The 14,394-nt window shown below is 36.3% G+C and overlaps 1 protein-coding gene across 1 annotated transcript in view; it reads left to right on the top strand.

Annotated features, from left to right (window-relative positions):
- LOC122812818 (interferon-induced protein 44-like) overlaps positions 1 to 14,394 on the top strand; it is a 453,365-nt gene that overhangs the window by 219,036 nt on the left and 219,935 nt on the right. The window contains exon 4 of the mRNA XM_044084871.1: positions 2,730 to 2,882. Within this exon, the coding sequence (XP_043940806.1) occupies positions 2,730 to 2,882 (153 nt within the window). The remainder of the gene's footprint in view (positions 1 to 2,729; positions 2,883 to 14,394) is intronic.

Raw genomic sequence — 14,394 nt, 5'->3', positions numbered from 1 at the left:
ATTCTGCTTCCCTCAGGATCATCATTATTCTATTAACTATGTCATATGTTTTCCTCCCCTCCACAAAATCACATGTTCTCTGTACCTATCGATTTTTACATCACCTTTCCATTTCTTTTAGCCATTATAGATATGAACACTTTATAATAATGGTTTAGAATTGAAATGGGCCTATATGAAACTGGGTCTTTGGACCGTTACCATCTTGTGGTATTGCAACCACCACAGCTTTCGTCCAGAATGTTGGTGTTTCTCCTTCATTTAAAATACTGTTAATCAAAACCTTATAGATCTTTATCCCTTTCTACCCTCCTAGCTTCCAAACTTCCACAGGAATACCATCTAGTCCTGAGGACTTTTCTGTAGATTGGTTATACATCACCATGTTTATCTCCTCCTATCCTAACTGTTAATAATTGAACCTTGCCTACCTCTAATCTTGGCATATTTAATTCTTTGATAAACATTTCCAATTGTACTTTTTCTTGATTTCTATATTCTCTACTTTATACATACTTTCATAAAATTGCTGAAATATTTCTAATACCTATACAGGATCTGTGGTTATTTTCCTTGTTATAGGCTCCCTAAGCTTGGTAACAACTCCTATGTGCTAAAAGCTGTTATGCTCTGGAGTTATTATCAAAAGACAGTTGCTTAACGGCAATCTTTCTAAACTCATGCACATTATTGAGGTAGTCCCTTATTTTCTCTTTAGTACTCCCCATATGTGCCTTTTCTTGTTCTATGAGATTCCCCCTGTTCTGCAATATTTTAACCTTTGTCAGTCCCTCTAAATAATTATTTTACTTCTTAACTATATCTTTTTTCTTTTACTTCTACTATATTTTAAACTCTGTTTTCATTTTATTCAACTCCCTAGCTATATTTTCTGAAGAAATTTCTGTCTTCTGTAATAACTGCTGAATAATTTCCACTACCCACTCCACAAATTCCTCTCTGATTAACAGGTAGCTGGAGAAGCACAGATGTCTCTTTTTACATTCTTTAACCTGTATTTCTATTTTAGTTATTATTGGTGCATGATCTAAAATTATTATTGGATGTGTATCAAAACTTTCAATTAAATGCACATGTTACTGTGAAATATAATTTCTGTATAGCCTAGCCCAATTTCTGTACCTTGGGGAAAAATATGTAAATTCTCTCGAAGATCATACTACTGAATTCAAATCTTCCATACCAAATATTTTCATAAATTTCTTCAAAAATCTACCATATTTTGTTATGTTTCCCTTCTCAGCCCCCCAGGTACATCCTCACTGTTACAAATCAAATTGCAGTTCCCACCTATAAGTAATATTCCCTGCTGAAAGCTGATTATTTCTCCCAAAATTGTCTTAAGCTCCGTTAGGTGGACTATAAATATATGCCATAGTATTCCTCCTCCTCCCTTGCCAATAGCTCCTTACCACTACAAATCTATCATTATCTTTTATCCCCTCTTCTGTCATTATTGGAGCTCCTCTAGCAATTAATATAAGTATTCCCCCTTTCTTTTGTTCCAGATATTCTACTGAATAACCATCCTGAAACCCTTTCTTTTTATTAAAGCCATATGTTCACTTCTTTTCAAATGTGTTTCTTGTAGCATAGATATTTGCACTCTGCATTTCTTAATATAGTTTACTACACTTTCTTTTTTGTATATACCTTAAGACCATTCACATTCAAAGGAAATATGGAAGGTCTAGCCATTATGATAAGAAGTTAATGAAGTTAATATTCCCACCTTTTATGTATAACAGCATCTTTTAAATGTCTAGTTTTGGCTTCTGTGTTAAAAGCATACACTAATGTTTGGCAGATTGAACTTTTATATAGTTGTTTCTTGTTGAACCCATTTGAACCCATGCCACATCTTACAAGACTTTTTGTTTTAATGAAGACCCTCAGAAAAAACACACCACACACACACACACACACACACACACACACACACACACACACACACACACACACACACACACACACTGCCAGAATACCCCCAGAACCTAATGCAAACACACAAAACTATGTATATCTTCAAATAACGAAGTTTAATCTTCATAATAAGAACAATAGCCTCATATTGGCAGCCATACTTGCAGGCTTTAATTGATCTATAATTAAGGTTATCCATGTTAAGATGCATGGTGCAGCCTGTGCTTCTACTTACACTAAGTGCTGTCTGTCTTTGTCTTATCTTTATTCCTCTCCCAGGTGTAAAACACAACTTGAATGCTTTCAAAAAACATTATATTTTCTGTTTTATTGCCCTTTTATCAGCTTGTCTGCATAGAACCATGAGAACCAGATACAGTTTCATGTTGCACTTATCAATTATTTGCTAAAGGAAACCTTTTGTTACATGCAGTATTCTTTTATTTACTTGCTTCCATTTAAAACTTACATAACTCACATGAATGTGCCTTTCATGCATTGTTTTATTTATGTTTTATATTTTGCATAAATTGTTTTAAGATAAATTCTTGGTGAACTATTTTTAAACAACAGTACTTGGCTCATACTCTGAACAAGAGGATGTGTGACTAAAATGTTTACTTCTTATAGTTATTATAATACTGAAGTTAAACTGAGCTATGCTTTTTAAGCTTAACAAATAGGTCACTACTTAAAAGACATAGCATATCTGATGTTTATTGTTGAATTTGAATCTGTTATTTTAACAATACCAGATATGGCAGTGATTTACTTTTAATTTACAGTTCAAGACATATTCTATAAGAGCAGGAAGAGAAGGGAAGCCACTTCCAATTGTGCTGTGTGATACAATGGGTCTTGAAGAAACAAAAGGAGCAGGCCTATGTCTTGATGATATAAATTACATTTTAAAAGGCCATGTCCCTGATAACTATCAGGTCAGTACTTCAACATATATTGTATGCAAAATAATTGTTTGTAACTTATTTGCATGATTTATCCAGGAAAAATACTTTATATGAGCATGCATTATTAGATAACTGAGCTAAACATTTACAAAGATTCAGTATCATTAATTATATGAGCTATCTAATTCATTTTTAAATTATCAGAATAGATTATTTTTCTAATGTAGTGTGTGAGTCTGTTCTTTAACCTTCCTAACCTGTTAAGATTTTAAATTGCCTAACCGTTTATTTACTTATATCAACTGTATGGCTTCTATTTCTAGTATTATGTTTCTCTTGGTGGTGATTCATATTATATTATGCTCTTACAATATCATGATTTTGTTGTACATTGATAATGCATCACTTTTTAACTGTTTGTATCTAACAGAATACAATTATTATCTTTGAAGTATGTCCTTGAATGGAAGCTTAGACATTCCATTTATTTTCATTGTAAAAAAAAAAAAATAGAATGGAGCCACAAAACTGAGCATTGCATTGACAAAACTGAGCATTGCACAGGGGCGGCTCGTGCTATTGGACTGCAGGACTGCAGCCCTCCCACCTAGAAACAAAAAAAATAAAAATAAATTGTGAAACATAAAATTAAAAAAAAATTTACAAGTACCAGAACTTCCGCACATGCGCAGACACACTCAGACTGCCCCACAGATGCCCAGGAATCTGTGCGAACTCTGACTGCCTGAGTTAGCAGTCCAGATACAGGGAAGGTGTTTTCTGCCCCGCAGATGCCCAGGAATCTGTGCAGTAGACAACTGCACAGAACAGAGGAGCTCCAGACTGCTTGATCTGCAGACAGGACCAATCAGGAGAGAGGTAAGTTGAGTTTGAAGCACTGAAGTTGGTCGAGTGTGTGTGTGAAATGCCCCTGTTAACACATAGTGGTGGGTATAGATACTCAAGCTTGAACCCTGTACCTTGGATGTAGGTAGCAAGGACCTGAATTCCCTACCCACCACTATTTGTAAAAAATTGCAGATTTTTGCCTCATATTTGTTCTGTTCCTTATAAAATCTGTGGTTTCTGTATCTTCAGTTTTCCTTGCAAAAGTTTGTAGTGCAGTGGTGCACTGGTAGCATTGTTGCCTGACAGCTACAGGTCCTCTGATTTGATTCTTGGCTGGGGTGCCTTCTGTGTGGAGTCTGCATGTCCTCCCATCTCTTACAAAGATGTTTCTGGAGTGTTTCTCCCTGTTCTGATGAAAATTGGCTTTGTTTTGTTCCAAGTCAGACTAGTTTCCTGGTTAACAAATGTTTAAAAATAACAGACATTTGAATTTCAGACTTCATATTCTTCAGAAAGTACATGGTAAAACAACCTTTTATTCTAGCAATTGTCTAAGTTTATAACATGGATATTTGAAATTTGCCCATATTTTTGGGACTGCATTCCCCCATTATTGGCCTCGTCCAGGTATTTTGTGCTAAGGTTGAGAGCTATGGTGAGAACTGAATTCACTGAATGTTTGGGGGTTGTATTCCCCCATTACTGGCTTTGTCCACATGTTTTTTGCTAAGAGATTGAGAGCTATGGTGAGAACTGAATTCACTGAATATGTTTGGCAGCTGTATTCCCACATTATTATATTATTTTTTCAGGTGTTTTTTTTGCTAAGAGGTTGACATCTATGGTGAGAGCTGAATTCACTAAATGGTAGCCATTTAAGTTTGTCTTCCTCTGTTTTAGCTGCTTTGGCATAGTGGTATGTTTCTCTGATTGTTTTGCACAGGGTCCCCTGGGTTCAAGACGTGGCAGTGAAATGTATGGTGGTAACACAGCATTTTATTCTAGCAACTTTCCAACATTATACAAGTAATGTTTAAAATGTGTCCCTGGTATTTGGCCTTTTGTCCCCTCCAATAAATTTTGGCTTTTTCCAGATTTCTTGTGCTGCAAAGTTTAGAGATACAGCTGAGTGTTGAGTAGATTTTACAAGGAGCTGAGAGCTGCAGGGGAACACAATTTACTGCTGCTTATGCTAAGTCTGCTTGCATTGTTAATAGCACAACAGGTAGTGTACTGGCTTTTGATGCAGAAGGCTGTTGGTTCTACTCCCACAGTAAATAGATGCATTGCTGATACTGTGTTGTAAAGGGGGTGAATGCTACAGTCCTTTTAGGCAAAGATACCTAGTAACTATGAACCTGTTATCAGTTTGCCATCCATTCCCTACTGCGGTATTACTAGCGTATCATTTTTTTAATGCATGCAGCATAGGCAATTTATTCTTCAAGGGCAACAGGCACTTTATTTGTAGATGAAACAAAGACATATAAAGTTGTTTGCTAACAGCAACCTCTTTATTAGTTACAGATTTCTTCAATGTGGATTTTACTACTTCAGAGATTATGCATATTTACTGATACTGGTGGACTATAGAAGGTTGAGTAGACTTTTTATGCTGGAAATGTTCTGAATTGGGCAGTTTTGTCATTGGTGCATGCATTTTGTATCATTGTTTACTGGAAAAATGTTCAAAACAATACATTTAAAATGCCCTCTAACAACTGTACTGTATTGTACAAGGAATATAATGTAATACAGTCAGGAAGGTGTATCAAAGAGCATGTGTATGTTTCATGTTCAAGGGGCCTGTGATTTTGAAAACAACCCAAAGTTAATCTTTATCTGCCACTAGCAAAATGTATTTTCTTTGAATGTGGGTTTCAATGCTGTTTCAATGCATGTGAGTTTCAAGGGCAGAGAAGTTTTAATGCTAAGTCTATTTTCATTGTGAGACTGCATTGCTTTGTTTAACAGATATCTATTAGGGTTTGTGCTGTAAAATAAAAAATAAAACTTTCAAATGAAATCTAAATCATCGCAGAAGTAAAGCAGTATGCACATTACAGTGTTTATGGTAAATGGGGCAAAATAACCAAGGAATGGGACATTGGAATGGCTGCAGGGGGGAGGTTCCATTCGACCATGATTTTGTGAGGCGGGGGAGGGTAGCAAGCTCAGACAGCCCCTGTTGAACTATACCTCTCAGTTGTCCATATTTTTGCCAAATGAATACATATTTGCTTCTTATTTTTGGTTTGTTACTCATAAATTTGTGGTTTTCTAGCAAATCATTTAGGAATGAAGTCACTAAATGACAGACATTGAGTTTCAGACGTCATAACCTTCAGAAAAATGCATGCTAATGCAAGACCTCTTATTCTATCAACTGTATTAAGTTTATACAAGAGCAATTTTTAGTAGTGTTTGTATGTTTCCCCAATATATTTGGCCTTGTCCAGATTTCCTGCATTAAGATGTTGAGAGGTACGTGCAAATCACTTTGTAGAATTAGGAATATCCAAACCTCTCAATTGTCCCCAATTTTGGCTCAAAATGTTGCTCTCCCCTAATAATCCCTCCTCAAAATGGCAATTTTGGAAGAAAACGTGGAGGGTTTACAATTATATATAACTGTAATGATCAGAGTTATAGATTACTTTTATTTCAGAAATGCATGTAGATGCTCTTATTTTGTTAGCTGCTCAAGTTAACACTGTTAATATTAAAAAGTTGTCCCTTTTTTGACAGGTTCCCAGCTGTATCGTTTGGCAACTTTATATTTTTGCATCACATTTTTGGTCTGTTTTTCATAAACTTGTGGTTTTCTGGCAAATTAGTGGCAAGTCATTAAAGATTGAAGTTAGAAAATAATGGCAGACATTTGAGTTTCAGATTTCATACCCTTCAGATAATTTGTACTAATGCAAGACCTACTACTGTTCTATTATCTAAGTTAATAAGAGCAATATTTAAAAATTGTCCTTATTTTTGGGCCTGTGTCACACTTCTAGTTCTGTGTATGGCTTTGTCCAGATTTCTTGCTCTGAATTTGAGAGGTATGAGTGTCAGAACCATCACCGTCAGCCAGAGACATTTCAAATTGTGACATACTTGTGCATCCCACTCCCCATTGTAGTGGCTCTGGATGTGTCCAAGGAAGGCAAGGAGCAGTTATGCAGTGTAAGTGTGCAGAGTATTCCCCCATCCAAGGTAGACCACAAGTACGACTGTGGCTTTTTATCTGTCCTTGATTTTGCAGAATGTTCTGGTTTTCTGTCATATTTTTATACTGTTGATTTATGCTTCTTATTATTCAGGAAATGCATGCTGTCACAGTGCCATGTTGCTCTGTTTAAGTAGTAATGATTTAATGACGATCAAGTAAGCTTGTCGGAGATTGTAAGATGCAAGTAAGCTTTAATAAGCATACTGTTAAAGACTTACCAGCATTGAAAACCTTTTCGTTGTTGCCATGCAAAGAATATTTACATAACTAGATAATATATAAGCCTTGGGTATTGAAATGCATATGACAGCATTTGTAATAAAATGACAGGATTACAGTATTTTCAGAAGCTCATTACATTTGTTGGAGACTTGCAGTCATCTTTGCAGGCTTTACCCGTAAACTAAATAGAATGCCAATCTATCATGTGTGGTCCATAACTTGTGCAGGAATCCGTTAAGCAATTTATCTTGAGCTTGTTTCTTGTTTGCTGTTCATTTTTTTACTTTGATCATGTCTTCCCCATGAAACAAGTAGAAAGTTGTGTCAGGCAGCAGGTCTTCTGGATAAGAAACATTTTTACAAGTGGGGGTATCACAGAGAATGCTACTTTCAGCATGTTACTTGGTAATTTTATAAAGCTGAATATATATTATAATTAGAACTGCAGTGCAAGGAGTAGTGGTTTGAGTTGAGTGCTGCTTGTTTTTTTATACTTGATTTTGACTGGCATTCCAGTAATGTATTTAAAAAGTAATTTATTTTTTTCATGCCTCACAACCTGTTTCCATCTGGATATTAAGTAAGTTGTCATGTAGCCAATGCATTGAAATATTTTTTTTCTTCTACACTTCATTTTGTCTTGATTGGACTCTCGTAATGACTGTCTGGCACCCAGGGCAGCATATTTAATTAAAGTTCCAGTTGTTGTGGTTTTGAACATAGCTCCACCCCTTTCTAGTTGGCCACACTCCTTCCCATTGGCCCCACCCATTCAGCTGTCTCCTGCAGCCCTCCTTTAATTTGAAGTCACCAGCCGCCACTGGCATTGCATTGATAACACTGAGGAATTTCCTTTAGTTACAGATATCAATAGATTCTTTTATGGTTCCTAGACTTTTGTTTGGATAATATTACCATTTCTATAAAGTGAAAAAGTAGATTCGACGTAAGTGCACAAAGCCTCATAAGTAACTATCTTTAACATATGTATTTATTAATAGTTTTGCAATCAAAATTCTGAAACTTACCATCAGTCAAAAGGTCAAGGGAAAGGTGCAAAAGGGCAAAATTGCAATCAAACATCCGGTCGACTCTGAAATGTCAACATGTAGCTTGCATTTGTAGTTTTGAATGTTGTTGTTTTCAGTTGGATTGCCCTACAGTGGGGTTTGGGAAAAGTACCCATTTCCTCACAGTAGTGTGATCTCAAAGTTAGAATATTTAATTAGCTGGGGGTGTGGGGGCTGCAGAGGGGGTCTTGCCCCCCTGCAAAACAGTATACATTTGTATGCTGTGTGAATACTGTTTTAACGGATGGTGAATGGTAAAAATTAATATACTGCCTATCTCATGTTTTTTCATGTACCTCTGTAAATAACTTACCTGTAATTATGTCTACATTGTTATATTTTTGACTCTGACTATCTTGGAGCTTTTCTCCCCGGGCCTCTGTTGAAAATGGACATGTATCCAGTCGGACTATCCCGGTCAACAAATGTAAAATAAATAATGATGCTGAATGTCGATTCCTGCCTTTCGAATGTTTTGACAAGCAGAGCAATTGGTGTGACGGTTTCCGATGTTGTGGTTCGATGATGTGAACATTTGTCAATAGGTTTTTCTTGATTTTGATAGTGAACCTTATTAATAGTATATGGGATTCAATACTAGATTCACTAAAATGTAACATTTTTGAAGCATTAACTTTCATTCCATTACAATTGCCCATAAATGTGAGTTATCTAGATCATTTTGCAAGTTCATAGTCTCATTTACTCAGGTTGCAGTACCTTCTGCTTTGCATTCCATCTATTTTGAAATGCAACTTTTATTCTCCCTACTAACTTCAGAAGAAAAAAATGAAAACAATTGGGCCTCAGAAATGACCATGGTAAAACTTAATAATATTATACATGGTTCGGAAATTTTCTTTGATAAGTCATTTGAAATATTATTTGTGTTATTCAGTTTTTAATCCAATATTATCTTCTTAACTGTGTCTTGCGCAGTTAGTAAATCACTTGGTACTGAACTGAATGATTTGAACATATCCAGTATGACTGCATCAACCAGTAAACCTAGGTCCATAGTCTCAGTTACTGGTATAAAAAGAAAAGGCTATGTTTGTGCGACACTATCTCCCTTATGTAAAGCTATGGTGGCTAATACTGTTGTAATATAACCCCGCAAAATAGGAATTTTGTCAATTTTTTTAAAGCAATTTCCATGCTGATTGGAGTGTAGTTTTCAGTGTTTTCTTTTTCCTCAATTTTTTTGAATTGGTATAATTGCAGCAATCCTCCACTGTGGTGCAACAAAGTCCTCATTCAACAGTTTTTGAAGTCACCCCAGTCTTCAAAAATAATTCTACTCCTCACAGCTGTAGAAAATTAACTATAGATGGTAAACTGCATTTAGTTTCTTCCCATACACATTGAACTCTATTTGCTACAAGGCTGCTGATACAGAAATATATTTTTTGTTTTACTAAATTAATTTAGGTAGAAAATAATCTTACATCTAATCTGTTTAGAATGTTGAGGAGTCAGGATTGTGAAGCCTGTGAGGTTAAAATATCCCATTTCAGTAATTACATATTGTTTGTAAATTTACTGAACTGCACATATAATTGATTCATATTGGAATATAGTACTTCCCAGTTAAATAATGTTTTATTCTTGACTGTTTTTTTTCTCATTATGATTTGATCTAGAACTGTCACGTACAGAACCAGGCAAAGTCAGTTGAAGGCCTCTGTATTGCAGCTTACTTTGTACTGCAATGGTTCATGTATCAAGATAAGCATTAGCCCTAATTGAGAGACAGGGATCAGTTTGCCATAAGAGATGGAACCTTAGCTTGTAGTGAATCTAGTGCTAAATTGTTTTGTTGAATGTCAATGCCAGCTTGAAAATAACTGAAACATAAAATACAAAACCAGTGATAAAACTATATCCATACATCCATCCAAAGCCCCTTTTTCCCATGTTTCCAGATGGGGTTGGGATGTCACTTCAACAGCGATATTCATCTAGAGCCAAGGTTTACTGTGCCAGGTGATTAGTCATGCCGTTAAAGTTCTCCTATACTTCACACTCATAAGCACACTCACACCTATGGCCAGTTTAGAGTGCCCAGTCCTCCTACTGCATGTCTTTGGAATATGGGAGTGATAAGATATATAACTTCTGACTATTTTAACTGCCTCAGCATTATAATTGCTTTGACTATTTTGTCTCCTATACCAGCTGCTGACACTTCCTCCAGATGTCTAACATTACAGCCTTGTCACCTGTGGTCCTTATTGGCAGGAGCAATTTGTAGATGCCATAAAGCACAAGCATTTACCAAAGCTATTCTAGCCCATGGACATTGCTAATAGGGAAAATCGGGGCATGAATGGCTAGGATTAAAAAGGCTTCATAGCCATTAACCTAGTAACCTCCTATGATCCTATGATCTTGTATGTCAGAAGTGGTTTAGCAACAAATCATTGTGTGGTAACCATATTGTTCCTCCTGTGAGTAGAGGATATAATACTTCATTCCCCAATGTTTCCCTCCCAGCCTTCACACCAGACAAGTTTAAAGCAGGGATTATGGGTGTGAAATGCAAATATTCCATAGTGGAGTACCTTGCTATTCCCTTACTCAGACTAACTTAGGTTGATATGTATAAGAGTATAGCACATTTGTAAGCCTAGCTTCTCTTTGTATTGTAGTCTTCCCTGTATTGCTTTCCAACTTGACTGAGGCCACAAGAATATAGCATGGAAACAATTTGTGATTTCATCATTTTCCATTGTATTTGTTGATGCTAATTAAATATTTTCTGTGTCTGCCCATGAGTAAGTCTGTGTGCCCCAAATTTAGTTCTCAAGATGCCATTTTTTAAATATGGACATAAAGTATTTTTGTAGACATATTTTGGTCTCTTGATCCATCTGCTAAAATTGAGTATAAATGCTGAAATTATCCACAGAAACAAATTCATTCAGCTTACATACATACAAATATTTCAAGCTCAGTCAATATTGTCCTTCTCACCTTCCAATTTACCAAAACAGTTGTTCTCATAAGTGTCCAGGCTGTTCTTAAAAATATCTAAACTACTGCTTGCTTTAATGTAATTTGGTAGTCATTTCCATGCATCAGCTACCAATTAGTACAATTCTCACTCCTATAGATTCTTCTACATAGGTTCCCTATGCTTTTCTACTACTTCTAGATAACTCCAAACATTCCCAGAGGTTATTGTCTCTAAATGCCCTGTATACCTGACTAAAGTCTCCTCTTAAATATCTATATGAGACACTGTGCAAGTTCAGATATTTTAGTCTTTCATAATAACTTAAATTTTCACATCCATGGATGCCCTTAGTATATTTCATCTGTACTCTTTCCAGTTTACTCATGCTTGTTTTCTTATCAGCTTCCCATATTGTTATTCTGTAGTCTTGCTTGGGACAAACAGTGACTTTATCATTTGTGATTTCCTATACTTTATAAATGACTTCATCATTTGAGATTTCCTATACCTAATAAATCATTTTGTACAAGCTATAGTTCTATAACTATCATTAACCAATTGGTTGATATGATTAGAAAAAAACTCAAAGCTGGATCTATCCATATAGCCAGGTCCTTAAATGAATCTACAGTTTCAGTCATTGTGTGCTGTATTAAGTATTCACCTTTTAATTTATGTCTCTCAAATCTCATATGCTTAGTTTTTGATGTATTTTTTGGTATATTATTCTCCTATGCCCAAATGCTCAATTTATTCACGTTTTTGCAGACATGCCCTATATGTAACAAATGTAATTGGTTTACCTATTTTCAAGTCATCTGCATACAGACTGTAGAACACCTCAGATGAAAAATAAATAAATCTGAAAGATACAACCTAAACAAATATAAGCCTCGAATAGAGCCCTGTGGGCATCCTGACTGCAACCTCGAAATTCACCTGATCAGTTGCTGTATGAAACTTGCCATGCCCTATTTGTAAGCCATGCAGCTATCCATCTAACCTAGTTGTTCTAATTTATTGCCCAGTGTTTTGTGTATGACCTTATCAAGTGCTGAAGTCTATATAAATTACATCACAGCACGTTTTTCATTCATAGCTGTTATTACATTGTTATACAACAGCAGGTGGCAATAGATCTATTTTTCAACATATATATGCAGATATATGGTTTCAAGTCTCAGCATTTACAATTCTGAAAATAATTTATCAAATATAACCTTCTCCAATATTTTTCCACAATATGAAAGTAAATTTACATATCTGTATGACTCTAAGTTGTCCTGCTTCACTTTCCGTTGGCAGATTTAACAAGTGCATGTCTCCAATCATGAGGAATTTCCCCATATTTATATGACCTAGTAAATAACAGATATAATTGTACTGTAAGTTCATGCTAAAGTGTTCTCTGGTCATTATTACTATTCTGCATTATTCTACATTATTAATATTATTATTATTACTATTTTTCATTATATTGTCTCCTCCCTCAGTTTACATCGTTCTTTTTCAATATAATGATCAGGCCTTGCAAGATCCATTCTCCAAGGGCTTCTGGAGTTTTCTCCTTCCACCTCTCAAGTGTAGTAAGCTAGAGTAGTTTACTCATATAGGTAAGGTTACTGCAGCAGTGATCAATATGATGAACATAGTACAGCTGTGTAAGTAAACTTACCATAAAAGTAGATGTCCGAATGATCACTGCTGTAGAAGCCACTCCCTCATTCCACCCCCCCCCCTTTTTTTAGGTGTGTTGTTTATGCCAGGATGTGGCTATTTATTTTTTGTTCTACCTAGAATTGTCCTTTCAGAGCTCAGCCTCCCTCTCTATTGGTAGGAAAGCTCTGAAGGGCTTGGCACCCAAACTTGTCTTTAGTCAGCTTAGCTCAAGCTGCCAGACAGTTTGTACACATGACAAGTGCTCTGAAGCTGTGGAAGCTGGACAGAAGTTATACATTTGGCAAGATATAACCCCTATAGCTAAGGCTACTGCAGTAGGGATCATTCAAACATCTACTGCTATGGTAAGTTTACGTACACAACTGTATTTTTTCCCTGCTCCTTCTCCCATCCTTTGCAGTGGTTCTAGTACTCTCTTATTGTAAGGAATACTGCAACAGTGATTAAGGAAGGCCATAGTACAGTTGTATAAGAACTTAATCATAACAGCAGATGGCCTACTTGCCATTTCTGCAGTATTCCATCCCTCCCTCCTTCCCCGTTGGGTTTTTCTTCTCCTTGTGGTTGAGTGGTCTTCTTTTTCCTTCTCTCTGGATGTGTATGTACCATCTTTCTCTTCTTACTCTTGGCATGCTCATGTTCTCCTGGTGCAATTCATTTCTAAAAATTTGTTGCTCGCTTGTTACTTATGCACTTTACACATGGTATGTAGGTCATATGCCTGATGTGCAATGCATAGAAAGACTCAAGGCCAGATGTATGGCTCTCTTCAAGATGATATCGCTATCATAGTGAATTGAGCAACAGTGATAAGTAGGACATCTACTATAATGATAAGTTCTTACAAAACTGTACATTCATGTCCTTCCTGAAGTCCATGCAGCCAGCCCTGGAAATACCTGAGGTGTCTGGACCCCTTTTTAAGAAGATAAGGGTAGAACCACCTTTGGGGCGGGGGTGCAACTACCCCTAATTTTCTGGCAGATAAGATGGTCTATTTGTGGCAGATTAATTCTGCTGCAACTTATGTCAGACAGTCAGACAGAAGACAGCTTATCCTCTGCTTCTCTACCAGAATATTTCTTCTTTGAGATCACCCTTCCTAAGATGAAGAAAGATTTCCAATATGTGTCTAAGAGCTTTCATGAGCCTGTCTGAGCCTAGAGTACTTGCTGTTCCTCCAGTTATGGATGTCTTAGAAAATGCATTTGTGGATGCAACCTTGGAGGTACACTCCCTATTTTTTTGCTCCCAGGAAAGCTGGCTGTTTTTACATGGTCATGGATTTACACAAATTTCTCTGCAAGAATGTTCTTAACTTATCCAGATGCGGTGTCCGTGGATGCCAGAAAGAGATCTGCCTTGACACCATCTTGGAACCAAATTCCCAATGACAGGGAGTGTAGAATGCTTGACAGATTTAGGCAGAAGGTTTACACTACTATTAACCCTGGCCATCAGAACCATTAACTGCCAAACCCACATGCATACTTAAAAGCAGTCTTTTCTGGAGAAGTTGAGGGGTAAGGCAAGGTG

This window comes from Protopterus annectens, chromosome 10.part0, assembly GCF_019279795.1.
Source record: "Protopterus annectens isolate FY-2018-M chromosome 10.part0, PAN1.0, whole genome shotgun sequence".
NCBI classification, from domain to species: domain Eukaryota; kingdom Metazoa; phylum Chordata; order Ceratodontiformes; family Protopteridae; genus Protopterus; species Protopterus annectens.
Note: the sequence above shows the minus strand (reverse complement) of the source record. Positions and strands in the feature narration are given on the sequence as shown.